General features: G+C 44.3%; 1 protein-coding gene across 1 annotated transcript in view; it reads right to left on the bottom strand.

The window, feature by feature from the left end:
* Positions 1–22,867, bottom strand: part of BARX2 (BARX homeobox 2) — a 71,253-nt gene that overhangs the window by 13,172 nt on the left and 35,214 nt on the right. Inside the window, exon 2 of the mRNA XM_060105325.1 lies at positions 774–1,071. Within this exon, the coding sequence (XP_059961308.1) occupies positions 774–1,071 (298 nt within the window). The remainder of the gene's footprint in view (positions 1–773; positions 1,072–22,867) is intronic.

The following is a 22,867-nucleotide window of genomic DNA, read 5'->3' as shown; positions in this document are numbered from 1 at the left end:
CCTGCAAAATCCTCCCAATAAATAGGATCACACATTAGCTCAGCCATTCCAGAGTGAGTATGAAGGACAAGGTAAAACACACACTCTCGCGGTGACTGTTTTGATAAGATGCTAAATTAAAGAAAGCAGGGAGGTGTTGAAGCCTGTGAGTAAAGCAGGGGTCACAGCTGCCCTCACTGGGATCTCAAAAGGGTTTAAAGAAGGGGCCCTCGTCCAGGTCCTCTTAGGTCTCAGCCAAATGCTTCTAACTTGCTATCTGTCAAATCCAGCAAGACATCTGACAGCTCCACAGTCCCGTCAATCCAGCGCGTCCAGGCAGGAGCCGGGCCGACCCACTGAGCCAGTTGGGGGCTGGAGGCTGGGGAGGAGCCTGAGGAGATCACGGACCCCAGTTGTGGGTCCAGTCCCACTGCGTCTGACCCTAAGTGCAAGTGGCTTTAAACACCAAACCTGTTTCCCAACTGACAGCCTGGGTAAGCACTGGCTAAGCTTTACTTTGCTGGTTGTACTGGAGAAGTTAATATACAGGGATATAGTGAGCAGTATAAATTCAGCAGCAGGCAGGGGCCCGGGCTGAGATGAATTCACGTGGGCTGGCTTCTGTTAAACCCAGGCTGAGACTGCATGAGCCGAGGGATGGACAGATTCCTGCCATACTGTCCTGCACACGCTCTAGAACAGTCCTGTGGCTCTCTGTCCCACGCCGAGAACCACAAAGGAGTGCCCCTTCTCAAGGGCCTTCCCGGCAGATAGTCCCCTCCCCGTGTCCTCACCTGTCTGGGGTGGACAAGTACTTCTGCTTCTGGAACTTCCTCTCCAGGCCCATGAGCTGCAGCTCGGTGAAGATGGTGCGGCTCCGGCGGGGCTTCTTCTGCCGGGGCGTGGGCTGCTCCGTCTCCGACTCGCTGCTGCCGTGGTTCTCGCCCGCAGCCTCGGCAGAGGTGGCCTCGGCGGCCGGGTGACGGGACAGAGCCTGGGCGATTCCCGGGGCGGTGGGGACCAGGTGGGGGATGACTGTGGGCTGTCGGGTTATCACCGAGAGGAGAGGATATGCCCGGAGGGAAGCGGGGCCTGGAAGACAAGCAGGGAGGCAGGTCGCACAGGAGCAGTGGGGGAAGGGGGCCAGGGGCCCTCAGAGGACCCCAGGCCGAGACCCATCTGTCTGGCAGGGCCTCCTGTTCACAAGGAGGTATAAATGGGGGAAGGCTGGGTGGGCAGGGCACACACAGATTTGCTCAGCCTGGTCTGGTTTGAAGTGAATCTTTCCCCATCTCTCCCGTTTGAACCCCTAAATTCTGGTTTCAGAGATACGGGTCAATGGCACTGAGCGGATGGAAAGAAGTACTCAGATAAAGCTAGAAACACGTACTTAAGGAAGCGAAACAGATCTGTAATATACAATGCACCTGAGAAGCACCTCCGGTCTTTATAAAAATACATGGTTGTAACTATAAATTCTTCCTGAGAAGTCTACATACCTTGAATCGCAACATTTTTCAGAACTGGAAGGATGCTTAAGGGTTATTTAATTCAACTCCCTCATTTCAGAGACAAGAAAACAGCCCCAGAAAGCCTGAGGGACTTGATGGTGTCACAGAGCTAGGAACAAGCAGACTCAGGAGTCAAACCAGGTTCTAGCTTGAAGTCCAGGGCTGTTACCACATCATGAATCACACGGATGCATCATTTAGAAGAGGGGGCCAAAAAGATTTTAATTCACATGAAAATTCAGATCCATTACACTGGCTTCCTCTGGCACTGTGTTAAGGAGGATTCTCAGGCTGGGTCATAGCCTGGCTGAGGAATTCGAGCTGAGGTTGATTAGCAATGTCTGTCACGGGTGTGCAGGGGTAGGGGATGTGGTGGCCTCCACCCTAGTTTTGTGCCTCTTCTGCTTTAGGAATTTCAAGGCAAGAGAACTTTTCTGTCCAAGAATCTGTTCTGTCTTTTGTCGACTGAAAAAAATTGCACAACCTAAAAGTTGAGAATTATGTCTTATATTTTTGGACTTTCTGAGGACTTCAAGCCAGGGAGGCAGCCTCTCAGATAGCTCTGGGGGACTGCTCTGAAGAGGTGAGGGGGCACTGGGATATACAGGAGTTTTTGCAACAAAGACCAGGTGGTCAGAACATCAAAAGATTAATTCTGTTAATTAAACAGAACCATGGATAGACCTAGACAGTGTCATACAGCATGAAATAAGTCAGAAAGAGAAAAACAAATATTGTATAATATCACTTATACGTGGAATCTAGAAAAATGGTAGAGATGAACTTATTTACAAAGTAGAAATAGAGACACAGATGTAGAGAACAAACGTATGGATACCGAGGGGAGGAGGGGGGCGGTGGGATGAATTGGGAGATTGGGATTGACATATATACACTACTTTGTATAAAATAGAGAACTAATGAGAACCTACTGTACAGCACAGGGAACTCTACTCAATGCTCAGTGGTGACCTAAATGGAAAGGAAATCCAAAAAAGAGGGGATATATTAATACATATAGCTGATTCACTTTGCTGTACAGCAGAAACTAACACAACATTGTAAAGCAACTATACTCCAATAAAAATGAAAAGAGAAAAAGAAAACCAGACATCTCAAGTCAATGAATTTAGTGCTTTTCTATGTAAGGGAAGAAAGAGTCTGGGCTCACTGAAATCATTCCTTTGATGTGCACCTCAGCTCTCTGGGGCCAGTGTCCTCTTCCTTCCCATCCTGAGTCCCCTCAGGGGGCACCGTTGGGGGCGGCTGCAGTGGCCGAGGGCTTGGCAGCGGGCAGCCGGGCAGCCCGTTTGTCTCCACCCTGAGTTCCCTCAAGGCTCACCATCCGGGTGGAGATAGATAGTGGCTGATGGTTGATGGCTGCAACATCCTTTGTTTGCTTATACTTTAAAGTTCAAGTGAAAAAGCTCTTCCTTTTCATTGTTCCATAGTATTGGGTTTAAAATGTCACCATCATTACCTATGGAAATCATTTTATCCCTCTGGGCCTCAGTTTTGTCATTTGTACAAGTGAATAAAAGTAGGTAACTTCGAAGAATTTTTCAAACTCTAATATACCAATGTCACAAAAGCACATCATCCCAAGCCCATCTTGATATCTGATGAAAACAGAGAAGATTATGTGGCTGCCCTCTGGGACTCAGCCCAGACCTGACAACTCACTACAAGGGCAAGGGGAGCGTCAGAGCCAAACATCACTCACACTCATCCTGGGTTAAAACCAACCAAGGTCACAGAAGCACCCAGGTGCTACGTGCAAGCTCTCTCTCCTCTGGGTTGGCATTTCTCTTCTTACTCATTTCCATGCTTCTGTTTTGGACCCCAGTCATAGTTATTAAAAGAGATAACTTCTCTTGTTCTTTGACTACATGTCTAATAAGGCCCAGTAGAAACCACAAAGCTGTTAAACAATAAATCACGACTTCCATTGACTCTCCAGCCAAGGCTAACACTTGAGGGTTTTTGTCGTGGATTCTTTTAATTAAAAAAAAGTGATATTTTATAATGAGAAAATCAGGATACCTGGGACAGTAGTTTTGGATCTTTATACATTATGAAATGCTACTTCTCCAAAAAAGAACCTAGGTCTTCCCTGGTGGTGCAGTGGTTGGGAATCCACCAGTCAATGCAGGGGACACCGGTTCAAGCTCTGGTCCAGGAAGATCCCACATGCCGCGGAGCAGGTAAGCCCATGTGCCACAACTACTGAGCCTGCGCTCTAGAGCGTGCAAACCACAACTACTGAGCCTGTGTGCACAACTAATGAAGCCCATGCACCTAGAGCCCATGCTCTGCAACAAGAGAAGCCACCGTAATGAGAAACCTGTGCACAACAAAGAGTAGCCCCTGCTCACCACAACTAGAGAAAGCCCGCGCACAGCAACGAAGACGCAATGCAGCCAAAAATAATAAATAAATTAATTAATTAATTAATAAAAAAAAGAATATAGTTATGAGGCTTCCCTGGTGGCGCAGTGGTTGAGAGTCCGCCTGCCGATGCAGGGGACACGGGTTCATGCCCCGGTCCGGGAAGATCCCACATGCCGCGGAGCAGCTAGGCCCGTGAGCCATGGCCTCTGAGCCTGCGCGTCCGGAGCCTGTGCTCCGCAACGGGAGAGGCCACAACAGTGAGAGGCCCGTGTACCGCCAAAAAAAAAGAAAAAAAAAAAGAATAAAGTTATAACATATTTTTTAAAGTATCTAAAAACTTCTTATACTGCTATTTTGTTTTCATTACAAAGTAGCACAATTTCTTATAAAAGAATTTTAAAACAATTCAGAAATGTATAAAACAGAAGTCTCCCCTCCCAGTTTTCAACCCCAAATCTTAGAGGTAAACTTCCATAATTGTTCCTGTGTATATACAGACATATATATATTCCAAATCTAGTAATAATGTATTCTAATCTACTGAAACACATAGTTACAAAGTGTTTATTTTGTAAAATATAAACATGTCACTTTATTTTTTCTAAATGGATAGCCAACAACCCCCAAACCCTTTATGGACTAGCCCATGACTTAAAATGCCAGCCTTAAGATACATTAAGTTCCCAAAGAAATGAAGTTGGGAATTTTTGTTTATCAGAATTCTGAGAGTCTACTGGGGAATTTTAGTCACCAGAAGTCTGAGAATCTCCTGCTTTCTAGAAAAGCAGCCAAACTGGGACAAGAACCACCCTTCCCAAGGGCTGCCCTCTGTCAGGATGGTTATAAATAGGTGAGGTGCCTCTATGTGAGGGCAGTGGGTGTGTGGAATGAGGAGAGGTCGGGAAGGGAAGAGTTAGGAAATCAGGTGGATCGGAGAGGGGGGCAGATTTTTTTGAGGCCACCATGAGTCTGCAACTCTGGGGAGAGTGAAGGCTACTTTGAGAGGATTTCTGAAAAACATTTTAGGGGTGTACTGGGTAAAACCCTTGAATATATTCCTTTAAGTAAAACTAAAGATCTTCCTGTTCAAGGCTTCTGTAATCAGATTTCTGTTGTCTTTGAGTATAATTCTATAGATACTGGGCCATATGGGGCCCTAGAAATAGCCGGGTTACATCATGAATGCATGTGTCTGTTTCTGGACTCTATTCTACTGAACTAATTAATGTATGTCCTATGATAGGACCATTCCACTTTTATTACTGTAGGGTTTAGGGAGTTTTATTATCTGGCAAAACAAATTTCCCCTTTTTATTTTTTCTACAAAATTTTCTCGGCTACTGTCATTAATTAATTTTTCCAGTTGAATTTTAGAATCAACTTGTTAGTCTCTTAAAAGGCAAATCCCACTGAAAATTTATTAGACTTCCATTGACCTTATAGATTACTATGAGGAAAGATGATTCTTTTGATGATCCTGTTCTCTGGTAGGTTGAAAGAAATTGCTGGTAATTAAAAATGGCTTTTGGAGATTTATGCCATTTGGTTCCATAAAGCTTAAACCGAATGAAAACCTTCATTAAAAAACAAAAACAAAACAGAAAACTTCAGAAGAATGGTAGTGATTTAAGGCAACATTCTAATCACCAAAGTCTGCAGTTTCAGGAATCTTGACCCAATGTTCTGATGCAGATTCAGTGACAAAATTGCACCTCTCCCCAGTGGCAGAGAGCACCTTCTGATGTTGGAGACGCACCCACAAGGCCACTGTGAGGCTGATAAATATTTGGAGGATTCAGGAGGACCATCATTGTAGTAAATAAATACAATTGCAGTGAAGCACTGTGTTGAGGTTTTAGTATTTGACATGTGTCCCTAAGGAAGGAACAAGCGTGGCTGGACCAGGACACAGGGTGGGTAATGTGTGTGCAGCAAAGCACTGCGTATCCTGAGAGGCAAACCAATGGGACCACAAAAGTGAGACCAAACATATTCTCGCCAGCTGCTCTATGTCTTTCCTTGTTTTAAAATATGACCCGATTTCCAACAAAATAGGATCGGCCCAGAGCTTTCATTTCACAAAGCACTTACACACCCCCATCTGATATTCTCACAAAAGCACTGTGAGATAATCCAGCCATCTATTTATATTTTGGCTAAAAATCAAATTTAGATTTTAAAAATAGGGGGGAAATTATAAATTAGCTCATACATTGTGGGGTGGGGGACTTGGGTTACTGAGAAGGCAAATAATGTATAACACTATGTATTAAGTATGTCCTTCTCTTTTCCTGAGAATTATCACTATGTGAAAATGTTGACTAAAGACAGCTGTCCCGCCACCCTGGATCATTTACATACACTTGTGAAATTCAAGCACATTATCTGCTACTGAGAGGGAGTCATGACTGTCATAAACCAAAGACTTTGTTTAAACATTTTTAGTTGACAAAAGGAGTGTAAACATGACCACAGTGAATGCATTTTCTAATAGCTGCTTTCCTTCAACCCACCCCCCTAACCAATGTTTGGCTGTGGGATGGATATCACATAACTGTGTGTATCGTATACCTAGAAATAGCTGCCTGCCAAATGTTTGGCCGTTTTGAGAATCTGTTTTTGGATTAGAAAACCTGAGCACATTCGTGGTAGGCTGATGCCCAGGGACATCCCAGGGAGCCCGTGGAGACGCAGACCATTTGGGAGGCTAAACAGAATTTTCCGTCACGTGGATTCTGCAAACTGAGTGTAGATCACGCATACGAACGCACTTGGGCCAAGCACGGGCACAGTCCAGGGTGGCAGATTCCAGGCATATCTCCCCAACGTAAGTCCTCCTTCCCCGCGGAGGCCAGTCCCCCCAGTTACAGCTGGACGTGAACCCCAGAGCAGAGTCCCCAAAGCACAGTGTTGGCTTCCACACCCCTCCTGGGGGCTCCTCTTCCATTGCTCCAACATGCCGGTCCCCAACATGGCTCTCCACGCCCACTATTCCGGTTGACACAAGTGAGGTCCAAATGTCTGAGGGGATAAGGATCTCTAAGCTGCCTGCTTGACTGATTCATGTCCCGGGAATGTGTGACCTGTATACCCGCAGAAAGCTTCCAAGGGACAAGCAACACACACAAAGCCACAGGTAGAGATGGTATTCCTGATGGTTAACTGGAAAGAAAGACTCAGTGGAACAACTGGGTAGCTCTGGCTGAGTTTCCTGGGAAAAATCATAAAACCATCCACACCGAATTATTCCCATTGGCTCACATCCCTGCAGATTGGCTGGTAATTTGGGGCAGTGGAAAGAACAGGACCTCACTGACTTGTGGAGTGAACTTGGGCAGGTTATCAAAACTTCCTTAGTTTCAATTTCCTCTTCTGTAAAGTAGGGCTAATAATAGTTCCCCCTTGTATCTTACTGGGAAGATTAAATGCATTAAGGTATGTGAAGTGCCTGGTGGGCATTTCACTACTGTTAGTTCCCTTTCCTTTCCACTTTTCACTTTACTGGTTTGATGCTCTGTGAATGAGCCAAAAGAAAACAGGCGGATTTTCTTATCAAGAAAGCAGACCTACTTGTGAACCTACTATGTGAACTATGCATATGCATCTTACCCTCTGTGCATTCGTATGCAAAGCAAGATGAAGCAGCACGAGAACCTGCTAGCTTCTCTTTGCCAAAGGAGGGTCTTCAAATGCCACGACAGCAACAAGGGAGCTAAAGGATATCGGTGGGAGGGCTAACCAGGCCAGACATCCCCCATTTTTAAAATCATCAAGACTCCAGAAATCACTACTGTGGTTTTGCAGACCTGTATAAACAATTCACAGCCCTTCCCAAGATGAGTCGTAGGCAAAGAAGGATGAAGTTAGTGGGACACAGGACTGTACCCAAAGTCAATTTCTAAACACTGCAGAGAAAACAGAGATGGGGTGGTTAAAATTGACTTGCCTGGTCGTATGCTGAAGGTGGACTAAGGAAAGGCTGAGCTGAGGGTAAGCAGCAACCAGACATGAAAGTTCAGTGCTTGTTTGTCTATATGCATAATCTGTAAGAATGTCAAGGAAGGGAGGAAATATAACGAGGCTGAGTAGCCTTTTAACTTTGTGATACACTTAAGTTTCTAGCCCAGTAAGAGTTAATGGAATACGTGCCCCCTTTACAGGTTATGGCTTTGTATGACTAAAGAAAAGAGAAAATGTTTTAAGAGGCCAACTCAAAGGCTGACAAAACATTTTAGCCATAAATTACCTCATTAAAAAAGAGCGGGTGGGCATGTTGATGAGTTAAATGTAAATGAATTAGAAACATGTGAAATAAACTTATTCCAAAATCCACACGCGACTGCCATAATGTAGACTCTGGAATAAGCATCTAGTTAAATTAAAAACTGAAGAAGGTTCACAAAGGTTGATGAATAAAGGGATGAAAGCATTTCTGAAGATTTGGAAAAATGAAGATTTGGGAAATAAAGAGGAGACCAGAGCAATGACAGTAGGCTTGACTGCATCACGCCATCTTTTCAGAGTCTTGATTTTGCAAAGAGACAAGCTCGGTCTTACCACATTCAACCTGCAATGTCATCAAAATTATAGACACCCACAAAACGCTGGGCTGCACTGGGAGCTATGTGAAATCAATTAAGCCAGCCTGGCAGATAGGTTTACGGTCCTTCCCATGCTGCCTGAAATGCCCTACCACCCAAACGTCACCATCCACCCTCTAGCCATCACCACTCCACATCTCCCTCCGCCAAAGAACACACTGGAAATGGCATTGTCTTTCTCCTCCTGGCCATTCTGTCGTCTCCATACACCCACACCTGCTTTCAGCCATACCTCATAACCACTCATGGACAGAAAGCTTCCAGAACAGCTGTTGTTTAGTACAGAGACCGAATTCATCACTCCCACCTTCATGCACCCCCAGCTTTTTGGTTGTGTCCTTATTAACCCTTACTTAATTCAAACCTTGGCGCAAGAGTTAATGTGTTTACCCATTTATTTCTCACTAGACTGCAAACGTCTTTAGGACAGAATTAAAAAGTGCATCTTCCTAGTAAAAACTCCATGCCTGACTTGAACTGATTTTACCTGGAATCAGAAGACTGGGGCTGGAGATGTGATTCTGACACCCTTGATGCCTTTGGGCTCCATGGCCTCGGTTACGCCATACTTCCACACCTCTGCTTTCTCTTCTAAAAAGCGCCACTAATAATACTTCTCCCAAGCTTGTTGAAGGATCACATTGGATAATGAGTATCAAAAAAGTTTTAAACAATGAAGAACTATACCCAAAAAGGCAGTAATTTTTTCCAGCAGTCAAAAAGTACTAACTGGGCCTCCCTGGTGGCGCAGTGGTTAAGAGTCCGCCTGCCGATGCAGGGGATACGGGTTCGTGCCCCGGTCTGGGAGGATCCCATATGCCGCGGAGCGGCTGGGCCCGTGAGCCATGGCCGCTGGGCCTGCGCATCCGGAGCCTGTGCTCCGCAACGGGAGAGGCCACGACAGTGAGAGGCCCACATACCGCAAAAAGAAAAAAAAAAAAAAAAAAGTACTAACTTTCCAAATTTTAGAGATGTTTCTATTCACTAAGAAATCATACTCCTGCTTCCTGTGCTAACGTAAACCATCCCTTTGTCTCGGCCCTTACCCTTCATAATTTCTAGTTAAGGTCCTATTGTCACAGGGACAGAGGCTACGCAAAGCTGACCAGGAGAAATCTTCTAGTTCACTGTCACCATCATCTGTGAACTCTACCAAGTAGCTACTCAGCTCTGTGCTAACTGCTAGAGACGGGAAGAGAAGCGGTTCCTCATCTCTGTCCTCAGAAGCTAGTTATCGCACTGGAGACATGAGACATTACAATAAAAGGTAAATAAGAAAACAAAGAAGTTTTTGTGTGGCAAATGCTGAGTGGCAGAAGACCTACAGGAATTCAGGATGGATTGCTGCATTCCAGAGCGTACAGTGCCTGGTTGTGAAAAGAGGAGCCGGGGTTCTTCGGGGAAAGCAAGAACCCACAGGACCTGGAGAAACACTAGATTGTGATGGGAGAGGAGGGCAGACACATAGAAGGTGCCAGAGGACTCAAGACTCCAGCAGTGTAAGCTGGGATGAAGTGAGAGAGTGGCATGGACATATATACACTACCAAACGTAAACTAGATAGCTAGTGGGAAGCAGCCGCATAGCACAGGGAGATCAGCTCGGTGCTTTGTGACCACCTAGAGGGGTGGGATAGGGAGGGTGGGAGGGAGGGAGATGCAAGAGGGAAGAGATATGGGAACATATGTGTATGCATAACTGATTCACTCTGTTATAAAGCAGAAACTAACATACCATTGTAAAGCAAGTATACTCCAATAAAGATGTTTAAAAAAAAAGACTTCAGCGGTAAGTGCTGGGATCAGAGCACCTCTTCCTCTGCCCAGTGACAATGTTTGGGTAGAAAAGATAAGGCTTGCAGAGGCTTATTTAGTTTGCAGTAAAATCAGACACTGAAGTGATGATTCCTGGCAAGCCTGGATGGTCACAAACTAGGGTTCCCCGAAGGACTCTGAGATGGGTCTGTGGATTTTACACAGAACAAGAGTTGAAGGGTTGAAAGTAGAATTTGTCTCCCAAGAAGAAAAACTTTAGACCAACAGAGGATGAAAGACTGGGTCTTGGGGTACATCTTCATCAATGGAACTGGAAAAGGAAATAAGACCAATAAACCAGGCAGACATTGTAGCCTAAGAAGCAAGCAGCAGAAGTAAGCACACAGGGTCAATGAAAATGGCCAGAGAATTTCAAGAAGGATACACTTCCAACAAGGTTACTCACTAGGAAATCTCCTGACGTAAGTTTTGAAAATTTCCCCCCTTCTCTGATACTTCCAGACCTATCTTCATGGTATAGGAATCTCCACAAGGCAGGCTGGGAAAATGTGTGTTGTGCCAGGGTCCTGGGCGGTTTCGAGGAAAAGCCACAGGAGATTACTTTCTGCAAGTGGCCCTGTGGGTCCCAGGCAAGCTCTTGATTACCCAGGAGGAGAAGCATCCACCAAACTCAGAACATCTCATGCCAAAATGTAATTTTCTAAATTCAATTTAATTTCCCTTGTCTCTCTATGCATCCTAATCCTGGCTTAAATATATTCTCTATAGCTTGCTTTTGCTTGCAAAGAATTAGAAACAAAGTGGGATAAAAGAGAGTAAAATTCAATTAAGTTTAACAAATTATGGAACACCTAGTGTAGATACTATGCCAGGAACTGGGGATAAAAGAGTACACAAGGCAGACCAGGTCTTTGCCCAGCCCAGCTGATAGACAGCAGGCAGTTAAGGAAGAAGTACTTCAGCAAGAGGATTTAACCAAGTACAGGTGGTGAGGATCCACCTGAAAGAGTGTCATTTAAACTGAAGGATGACGTTAGCTGAGATTCTAATCAGAGAATAAAAAGAAACAGGTAAAAGTCTACAAATCTGCCAGATACTAACTGTGAAAAGAAATGTTTTTTATAAATTTATTTATTTATCTATCTATCTACCTATTTTGGTTGCACTGGATCTTCGTTGCTGCGTATGGGCTTTCTCTAGTCACGGCAAGCGGGGCCTACTCCTTGTTACAGTGCATGGGCTTCTCACTGTGGTGGCTTCTCTTGTTGCGGAGCATGGGCTCTAGGCGTGCGGGCTTCAGTAGTTGTGGCACATGGGCTCAGTAGTTGTGGTTCGTGGGCTCTAGAGTGCAGGCTCAGTAGCTGTGGCACACGGGCTTAGTTGTCCCGCGGCATGTGGGATCTTCCCAGACCAGGGCTCGAACCCGTGTCCCCTGCATTGGCAGGCAGATTCTTAACCACTGCATCACCAGGGAAGTCCCAAAAAGAAATTTTTTTAAGCAAAACAAAAAACACAGGATGAAAAGGCATTTGGGCCTTACTGAAGAATATCTACAGAACTTCTGATGTCGAAATTGGCTCTGCCGAGTGTGGACAAGTGGGAAAATTCTCTGCTGGAACGTGAAGGCAGAACAGTAAACTGGAGGCCTCTCAAACAAACCAGTGTCTGGTAAGGCCCCCAAGTACTGTCAATGACCAGAATATCTCTCTCTGCTGTGATGACCAGCATAATGCAGGCAGTTTCCATCAGGATGCCTCCATGTCATGCAGACAGTCATGTGATTTCGATGGTTAAATCTCTTCTTCCTGGTACCCCACTATTTTCTTTTTTTAAAAAAAATTATTTAGGGCTTCCCTGGTGGCGCAGTGGTTGAGAGTCTGCCTGCCAATGCAGGGGACATGGGTTCGAGCCCTGGTCTGGGAAGATCCCACATGCCACAGAGCAACTGGCCCCATGAGCCACAATTGCTGAGCCTGCGCGTCTGGAGCCTGTGCTCCGCAACAAGAAAGGCCGCGATAGTCAGAGGCCTGCGCACCGCGATGAGGAGTGGCCCCCACTTGCCGCAACTAGAGAAAGCCCTCGCACAGAAACGAAGAGTCAACACAGCCATAAATAAATAAATAAATAAATAAATTAAAAAAAAATCTTCATTAAAAAAAATTTAGCTTCTTTGAAAAAAAATTAGTTAGTTAGTTAGTTTTGGCTGCATTGGGTCTTTGTTGCTGTGCACGGGCTTTCTCTAGTCACGGCGAGCGAGGGCTACTCCTTGTTACAGTGCATGGGCTTCTCATTGCGGTGGCTTCTCTTGTTGCGGAGCACGGGCTCTAGGCACGCGGGCTTCAGTAGCTGTGGCTCACGGGCTCTAGAGCGCAGGCTCAGGAGTTGTGGCGCACGGGCTTAGTTGCTCCGTGGCATGTGGGATCTTCCCGGACCAGGGCTCGAACACGTGTCCCCTGCATTGGCAGGCGGATTCCTAACGACTGCGCCACCAGGGAATTCCCAAAAAGAAACGTTTTTAAGCAAAACAAAAAACACAGGATGAAAAGGCATTTGGGCCTTACTGAAGAATATCTACAGAACTTCTGATGTCGAAATTGGCTCTGCCGAGTGTGGACAAGTGGGAAAATTCTCTGCTGGAACGTGAAGGCAGAACAGTAAACTGGAGGCCTCTCAAACAAACCAGTGTCTGGTAAGGCCCCCAAGTACTGTCAATGACCAGAATATCTCTCTCTGCTGTGATGACCAGCATAATGCAGGCTGTTTCTATCAGGATGCCTCCATGTCATGCAGACAGTCATGTGATTTCGATGGTTAAATCTCTTCTTCCTGGTACCCCACTATTTTCTTTTTTTAAAAAATTATTTAGTTATTTAATTTTGGCTGCATTGGGTCTTTGTTGCTGCACGCGGGCTTTCTCTAGTTGTGGCGAGTGGGGGCTACTCTTCGTTGTGGTGCACGGGCTTCTCATTGCAGTGGCTTCTCTTGTTGTGGAGCACGGGCTCTAGGCATGCAGGCTTCAGTAGTTGTGGCACACGGGCTCAGTAGCTGTGGCTTGCAGGCTCTAGAGTGCAGGCTCAGTAGTTGTGGCGCATGGGTTTAGTTGCTCCGTGGCATGTGGGATCTTCCCGGACCAGGGCTCGAACCCGTGTCCCCTGCATTGGCAGGCGGATTCTCAACCACTGTGCCACCAGGGAAGTCCCCCCGTTATATTCTGATAAAAGTGTGCCCTTAAAACTTATGCAGATAACTCAGCCCAGGGACACAGAACTATGTTGCAAAATGGACTCAAACTCTGGAGGAATCTACTTACTGAAGATAGGAGGATGGAGCACTGGATCTGGGGGAAGGCTCTTGTTGGAGAGAATGAAAGAATTCCTCTCCTTTCTCTTTTACTCAAGGTGTTAAGATTGAATGGCAACGAGTGTACCCCCAAACAGTAGCGGGAAAATTATACAACAGATGTCAATCTTTATTTGTTTGAGTCTTGCTCTTGTAGGTCATAAGGAGTAGTAGTAGGAATAACAGTGATAAGATTCTGCAACACAGTGAATGTGAAGCATGTGGACCATGGCACCCAACTGGCCAACCAGGACCAAAGACAGTTGTTCCCTGCAGCAAGATGCCCCCTGCACTGAGCCACGTCCTGTCTATTTAAGATCCAACTCTACCCTCAACAATGCCATTCAGCTTGCTTTAGCTTCAGTCCACAATGAGGTCTCTCTTTCTCTGAATTTCCCTCATCAGTAGATGGGGGGAGTTGGCTGGGTTTTAAGGTCCCTTTTGGTACCAAGATGCAATGACTTTATCAGCAATATCACACTCAGACACCGTTGAGTCTCTCTTACATTTCTCAACTCAATTGTAAAGTCTTTGTCTTATACTTCAGTTTCCCACAATGTACTTCCCATACTTTGCAAATGGTATCAGCTAAACAAGTATTAGCTGAATTTAACGAGTGAGCTAAGAGAAAGAGTATTAATGCCTGCCTGCACGTAAACCTCCTCAGTACTACGAAATCTTGTCAGTTCACAAGGGAGCAGAGTGATGAACTAATTACTCATCTGATATCCTCTTAGGTGATCCAGATCGTAATGACAAAGGCAAAAGACTATCTGTGCATAAGTCTCACTATGCACAATTAAGACTTTGAGGCTATGTGATGTACAGCTAATGACACATTGAATAACAAAACAGAGATTATTTTTTTCTAACCCAGCCTTTGCTGGGATAAGGTGTTAAAGTCACACAGAAGGTCGATGTCTGAACTAGCAGCAGAGCGATTCACTTTGTTATACAGCAGAAACGAACACACCACTGTAAAGCAATTATACTCCAATAAAGATGTTAAAAAAAAAAAAAAACCTCCAGAGGAAAGGACAAATGTGCTGTTCACGTCACTGTACTGCCTTTCTAGGCAAGAGCCACCAAAATGCTGAGTACTGTTTGGCCTCAGATACTTATTTTTCCTCATTCATGTGGTCTATTTATTTTAATGGTTAACTCTTTCAGTCTGAAACCCAGTGTGAAAAGCACTATGATTTAAATAATCTGAGAAGACATGGTAAATATTAACCTTGGAAGTTTCTAGGATTTTGCAATTTCTCTCCTTTTCTTTCCAGCTTTACTGAGGCCTGATTGATAAATAAAAACTGTATATAATGAAGGTATATAACGTGCGATTGGATGCATATATATACATACACTATGCAATGATGAATGCAATCCAGCTAATTAACATATCTATCACCTCACCTAGTTACTTTCTGTGTGTGTGATAAGAACCCTTAAAATCTACTCTCGTAACAAATTTCAAGTACACAATATAGTATTGTTGACTGGAGTCAGCACGCTGCACATTAGGTCTCCAGAACATATTCATCTTATAACTGAAAGTTTGTACTCTTGGACCAACATCTCCCCATTCACCCCCACTAACAGCTCTCCACAACCACTCTTCTGTTTCCATGAGTCCTACGATTTTAGACTGCACCTATAACAGGAGGTCATGCAGTCTTTGTCTTGGCCTAACTTATTTCACTTCGCATGGTGTCCTCCAGGTCCATCCATGCTGTCACAACAGCAGGATTTCCTTCCTTTTCTTTTCTTTATTTTATTTTTTTTATTGCGGTATAGTTGTTTTACAATGTTGTGTTAGTTTCTACTGTACAGCATAGTGGAGTTCCCTGTGCTATACAGCAGGTTCTCATTAGTTGTCTATTTCATACATATTAGTGTATACATGTCAATCCCAATCTCCCAATTCATTCCACTCCCCCTTTCCCCCCCTTGGTGTCCATACATTTGTTCTCTACGTCTGTGTCTCTATTGCTGCCTTGCAAACAGGTTCAGCTGTATCATTTTTCTAGATTCCACATATAGGCGATAATATGATATTTGTTTTTCTCTTTCTGACTTACTTCACTCTGTATGACAGCCTCTAGGTCCATCCACGTCTCTACAAGTGACTTAATTTCGTTTCTTTTTATGGCTGAGTAATATCCCATTGTATATATGTGCCACATCTTCTTTATCCCTTCCTCTGTCGATGGACACTTAGGTTGCTTCCATGTCCTGGCTATTGTAAATAGAGCTACAATGAACATTGGGGTACATGACTCTTTTTGAATTATGGTTTTCTCAGGGTATATGCCCAGTAGTGGGATTGCTGGGTCGTATGGCAGTTCTATTGTTAGTTTTTTAAGGAATCTCCATACTGTTCTCCATAGTGGCTGTATCAATTTACATTCCCACCAACAGTGCAAGAGGGTTCCCTTTTCTCCACACCCTCTCCAGCATTTATTGTTTGTAGATTTTTTGACGATGGCCATTCTGATCAGTGTGAGGTGATACCTCATTGTAGTTTTGATTTGCATTCCTCTGATAATTAGTGATGTTGAGCATCTTTTCATGTGCCTCTTGGCCATCTGTATGTCTTCTTTGGAGGAATGTCTATTTAGGTCTTTTGCCCATTTTTTGATTGGGTTGTTTGTTTTTTTGATATTGAGCTGCATGAGCTGTTTGTATACTTTGGAGATTAATCCTTTGTCCGTTGATTCATTTGCAAATATTTTCTCCCATTCTGAGGGTTGTCTTTTTGTCCTGTTTATAGGATTTCCTTCTTTTTCAAGGCTGAATAATATTCCACTGCATACAGAATAGTTATTTATTTATTTCACATTTCTTTTTCTATTTATCTGTCAACAAACACTTAGGTTGTTTCCATGTCTTGGCTGTCATGAATAATGTTGCACTGAACATAAGGGTGCATTTTTCTCTTCAAGATAGTGATTTTATTTCCTTTGGATATATACTCAGAAGAGGGACTTTCAGATCATATGATAATTCTATTTTTAATTTTTTTAGGAACTTCCATACTTGTTTTCCATGATGGCTGTAATCATGTGGTCCATTTTTTAGGAAGCTTGAGCATGTTAGAGATTAACAGCTAATAATCTGATATTTTACCAGCCAGTCTGAAAGACTTCTGCTTGGAAAATTTTCCTAAATTGGACTAGTAGATGTTTAAGAGGGAAGGAGGAAGTAAGGGTAGACCTCTGACTATATTACAGCTCAATGGCCCACAACATTGGCATTGATTTGTTCATGAAAAAATAATAACTCACCCTATGGTAAGGGTCTGAGAAAGGGTCAATCTCTCCAAAAGAAGAGAGGCTCAACAAGCTGCTAAGTCAATCTCATGTCCCTTAAATTCCACCCATAATCTCAAGGCGATGTACTAACGGAAGGGACAAAGGAAGGAAAGCTTATTGTGCACCACCATGGGCTAGACTTTGCACACACCATATCTCTTTCACTCCTCACAAAAAATTATCCAATGACGAGGGCACACATCTGGAATCGGAACAGAAATCTGTTTGATTCATGGCCATGCTCATAATTATACCATGCTACCTTTCAAAATCCTAAAATACACCTTCCCAGGGACTTTCCTTTCTGACATTCTAGTGTTCCAGACAGTTGATGTACATTCATGCACCATTCAAACCCTCTGCCTCTTTCAGGGTGTGCTTGTGGCTTAGGTACTGATGTTGGCTCACATGGCATAAAAATAGTCAGACCTCATAATTTTCATGACTCAGCACCCTATTCCCCCTCCCCAGAAAAGACAGGCAAAGGATACAGAATTTTTGTTTCTTCTTAAATCACAGTCATTTTTCCCAATAGAAGGCAACATGTTTCAATGTAGAAAATTTAAATCTACAGAAATATAGACACCAAAAAAAGTTGTGTACACTCCCACGTACAGAAAAACCAGTGAAGCTCACAGATTCCTAAAAGATGTAGGAGGTCCTATTTGGAGAGGCTCTGCTTTGCCTGGAAGAAAGATGGCACCATGGTTTTAGTCCAGCAAGAAAAAGAGGACAAACAGTTGTGTTTCCTGGGGAACAGCTTGGGTTGAAACAAAGTATGAGTATGACATTCTGAAATCCATCTAACACAGAAATAATGGGCCTATTACCAAGACCAAAGAACTCAGCCAAGCCACACACATGGGCAGAGAACTCGAATTTGTAGCCAGATGCCCAGGTATTTTCTCATTTTCCATGAGCCATTTCCCCACTGACCATGTGAGAAGTAGAGAGGCATTTTTATAGAACTTGCAACTATTCCTAGAGATATATATCAATACTGCTTCTCCCAGTTAGTCAAATTTACTTCCCCAGCTGGTAGAAAGTTAACAAATGCTGTGGAAAAGTTGTACAAACACAAATAAATACTCCCTCTCCTCACTAAATTCTGACCTCAGGATTATCAGTTCAGAAATTGTCATTCTATTAACAGAAAAAAAAAATAAGGTCAATAAATAGCAGTGCAGAATTTTACCAAGATTACTTCAAAGCACAGATATTTTTTAAACTGAAGTAAATTTACAAAAGCACAGATTTTTAAAATAAGCGTATGTAATTCAATGTCCTGAGATAAATCGTAATGGAAAAGAATATAAAAAAGAATAGGTATATATGTATACCTGAATCACTTTGCTGTACAGCAGAAATTAACACAATGTTGTAAATCCACTATACTTCAATACAATAAGTAAATAAATAAGAATGTATATTTTTTAAAATTAGGATCTTTTCTGCCTATTTAATAAGACGAACATTAGAACAAGATTTTGAAATTTAATCAGAAAATGGAGAATTATACAAATGTCAATGTAATAATTGATATATTTTACTTTAAATACATACTATTATAAACTGAAAAGGGCAATACACATGTAGGCTGATAGTATCATCCGGCCAGGACCCCTGGGAAGGCACAGTCCTTCCCAGAACACCTCCCTTCCTGCTGTCAACACTACAGAACCCACACAAAGCATAACTAACTACCAGCGCAGACTCAGTGCGACTCTGCAGTAGGTCCACAGCCCTCCAACAATCGGAAAGTATTCATCTCTGCTGTTCAGATTCAGCACAGAAAAGAGGATTTTTGACAAAAGCAACTTCTAGGCCCCAATGAGAAGAGCTTAACACACATTTTATCCTGCAGGCATGAGCTCTCTTTGGGCCCAACCCCGAAGGCCATTTACCCAGCACCCCTAGGTTCTTTTTTGAGGCCAGATCCTGCCTTCCCTCTCTCATCACGCATCTGACAGCTGAGGTGAGGGCTGCCCCAGGGGAGCATCTTCCCCGTCCAGGAAGCAAAGCTGAGAGTGAGTCAGAGCACAGGGGGGTCCGTCTCTGGTCCGCTGTGTCCACATCATTATCCCACTGCTCAGCAGAGGACCAGCAGAAGGCAGGAGTGTGGTAATGTTGTTCAAAGTACAAATCAAGACATTGGATGGGTGTTCTCCTAGGACACTGCAAAAGCCTCCAAAAATAGCCTCACACAGCAGCCAGTCTACATCCCACCAATATCTCAAGGCAAGCATCCATTCACAGAGGAGAGGAAGAACCACAGTTGGTCTTTTATATTTTGAGGTCTATAGCGAAAGTATTAGCGTCAGGTTCGAGCTGTCACTTTTCTAAGGTAGCAATTAAATACAAACAAGTGGTGACACTTGTTAACCTGCTCATTTACTGATTAGGGCACGTGGCCAGTCAGAGTTCAAAGGGGAAATAATTAGCCCCAACACGCCAACTCCAAGTACAGCTGATGGGCACTACATTTCTTCTTATTTTTAACTAGCAAGGATCTATAGGATCCTTAGTTTCAAAAATCTCTGGGCATTATAGCCAAAGAGAATCCTTCAGAAACCCTGAGGCAGCTCGTTTCTCCTGAGGAATTTCTGAGAATGTTCGTGTAGGAAGGGCCTGTCCCGACAAACTTCTCCATCCCCACCGCTGTTCTTTCTACTGTCCACACACTAACGTTTGTTGCTCTTTCTTTTTTTTGCGGTACGCGGGCCTCTCACTGTTGTGGCCTCTCCCGTTGCGGAGCACAGGCTCCGGACGCGCAGGCTCAGTGGCCGTGGCTCACGGGCCCAGCCGCTCCGAGGCATGTGGGATCTTCCCAGACCGGGGCATGAACCCGTGTCCCCTGCGTCGGCAGGCGGACTCCCAACCACTGCGCCACCAGGGAAGCCCTGCTGCTCTTTCTTAACCAGCTTTCCTACCTCCACCCCTAGCCACACCCGACTGTCCCCACACCAGTGTCACCTCCTGTCAAGGCTGGTAAACAATGTAGGACCCAGACACGGCATGACTCCCAAGCACTGAGAGACACGAGGCCCAGCTCAGAGTCACACGTGAGGATTTAAAAAGCACCTCCAGCCTTACCCCCTGTGCCAGCCCAGGCTCTGAACCCACCTGCAGACCAAATGGAGTATCCACGTGGAGGTCAGCCTGCGCAACTACTCCAATCCTTCCCACAGACAAAGCTGCAACAAGAGACAGGAGATGTGCAAAAAACCCACATCTCTGAAACTGGAAACTGGGTGTGGACTCAGCCTAAGAAGGGAGAGAAGAGCCCAGGGGAGGTCAGACCCCCGAGGAAAGAGTCACCAGAAACAGCATCCTTGGGCGATTCAGGGAAATTAGTGGGTCTGCAGCCACACTTTTACTTCAAAACCATCTAGGGTCAGCTAAGGCTTCAGAGAAGACCTAAAATGGCCTGTTGCCTCTTTCCTGCAGGAGGAGGAGAACAAAGAAAAGTTGGGGTGAGGGGAGAAGAGTTTATTAAAACAAGTCTTGATAAATGCCTTGTCCAAACGTATCTTGTGCAATGAAGGACACAGTCCTCCTTAGTTTACAACTCTTTGAACAATTTAGTTACGAAAAGGAGCCAGAAGATTCCAGGACTCAGTGCTGTGTGATCTGGGAAATGGTTTGCAAGCATCTGGTCTTTCTTGAGAAGGGAGAGTGACCGAAGGTGATGGGAGATGCACTTAATATACAAGTTGTGAGAAATGGGCTCAGCAGAGCAACAAACATTGCTCATCTGAAATCTCTGGACAGCTGGAGAAAGGGAAGCTTGCTGCCTGGAATAGTTCTGTGGGGCACTTCCCATGACATCCTGGAGGTTTGGCTAAAAAAGTAAGGTGAAAGGTGTTTTCTGATGCTTCTGGATCTCAAAGGGGAAAAGGGCTCCGAGGAGAACAACTGGCCGGCCGGCCCGACAACATGAAGTCACAGAAACATCAAAGGGTCTGTCTTATTGGGTGATCTAGCACACTGATAACTCATCATCATCTTCAACACCATCAAAACGCCTATTAGGACCCTAATTATGGGGCCCATCACAGGAAAGGACCTGAGAAAGTCACAAAGCATCAAAATCATTCTTGCTTGTAATGTTTATAATGGGGTGGGTGTGGGGGATGGACTCATCGAAGTTTTTAATTAAAACAAAAGACTTGATATTAAATTAAAAGTAAAACAACTATTAAATAGAGGTAAAAATAACTATTAAATAAAGGTATAAATGAGCAATTCTGTACTAGTCATCATGACTTCAAATGAAAGGCTTAATGCCTTAGAGCCAAAGAGAACAGTGAGCCCATTCATTAATTGCTATCTCATTATTCGGGAGATTTGTTGACAGCTCTGTTGCTCACTCTAATTATTTTTGGCCCGAACACTTTCGCCCTTAGGAAAATCATTAGTAATAATACATTTGAATTTCTCACACCTAGCTGAGGTAGTATTTTCACACACCCAGGATCCTTGTAATCAGGCACAGAGTCTTTCTTAAGCTAGCACAGGACAGCAATTGCAGAGAGCTCCAAGCAGGCTCTGATCTGTCCCCTGCTTCCCCCTGCTGTCACCCCATGCAATGCAAACACAGGACTTGAAGATACGCGTATCAACAGAGCATTATGGAAGTCTAAGAAAGGAACTGGAGACGTTTCCCATCCAAGACATGGAGAAGAGTTCATTCAGTAAAGTCTTGGGTTATTAAAGAAAGATCTGTACCCAACCTAGGAGCTGTAATTAATACTAAAGAAAAGAAAACAGGGGAAATGAGAACTAAGGCTTATTCGCTCCCTGAGAAACATTACCGGTCCTACAACAGAATGAAATATTGAACTTACGTAATTCCTTTATCTCAGAAGCTTTAAGATAAGCCAAATAAAGTAGCTTAGTCACAGGGCCTAACTTAAATATATCCAGAAATGAACTGAATCAAAGGTCATACAACCCTTACAAGCCTAGAGCTAATTTAGATAAAAGTCAAATAATTTCAGAAAATTTGTCATTTGCCTTTTTCTTTTTTTTGCAGTACGCGGACCTCTCACCGTTGTGGCCTCTCCCGTTGCGGAGCACAGGCTCCGGACACGCAGGCTCAGCGGCCATGGCTCACGGGCCCAGCCGCTCCGCGGCATGTGCGATCCTCCCGGACCGGGGCACAAACCCGCGTCCCCTGCATTGGCAGGCGGACTCTCAACCACTGTGCCACCAGGGAAGCCGATCATTTGCCTTTTTCTTAAAAGAAGGATACACATTCTCAACTCCAAAACCTCTCTACCTTAGTGAAATATAAGGAAATTCAAACTCAAATCAAACCAAAATAACCCCCAAGGTATTTATTGTCCAATCCCGCATGCCTTGCTATCTTTGGATATGAAGAACGGTCATTCTTTTCCAAAGTGTCCTACACCTTTCCCATCCTTCCCCAACCCTCTGTCACTGACCTTGTTCAGGCCCTTAGGCCTTCATGCCTTGAGCACTGAGACATCTTTTTTTTTTCCTTTTTTTTTTCTTCTTTTTGCGGTATGCGGGCCTCTCACTGTTGTGGCCTCTCCCGTTGCGAAGCACAGGCTCCGGATGCGCAGGCCCAGAGGCCATGGCTCACGGGCCCAGCCGCTCTGCGGCATATGGGATCCTCCCAGACCGGGGCACGAACCCGTATCCCCTGCATCGGCAGGCGGACTCTCAACCACTGCGCCACCAGGGAGGCCCTCTTTTTTAATTTATTTTATTAAAGTATAGTTGATTTACAATGTTGTATTAATTTCTGCTATATAGCAAAGTGATCCAGTTACATATGTATATACACCTATATATATGTATATTCTTTTTCATATTCTTTTCCATTATGGTTTATCGCAGGATATTGAACATAGTTCCCTGTGCTATATGGTAGGACCTTGTTGTTTATCCATTCTATATATAACAGTTTGCATCTGCTAATCCCAAATTCCCAA

The sequence above is a fragment of the Mesoplodon densirostris genome, chromosome 7, assembly GCF_025265405.1.
Source record: "Mesoplodon densirostris isolate mMesDen1 chromosome 7, mMesDen1 primary haplotype, whole genome shotgun sequence".
NCBI classification, from domain to species: domain Eukaryota; kingdom Metazoa; phylum Chordata; class Mammalia; order Artiodactyla; family Ziphiidae; genus Mesoplodon; species Mesoplodon densirostris.
Note: the sequence above shows the minus strand (reverse complement) of the source record. Positions and strands in the feature narration are given on the sequence as shown.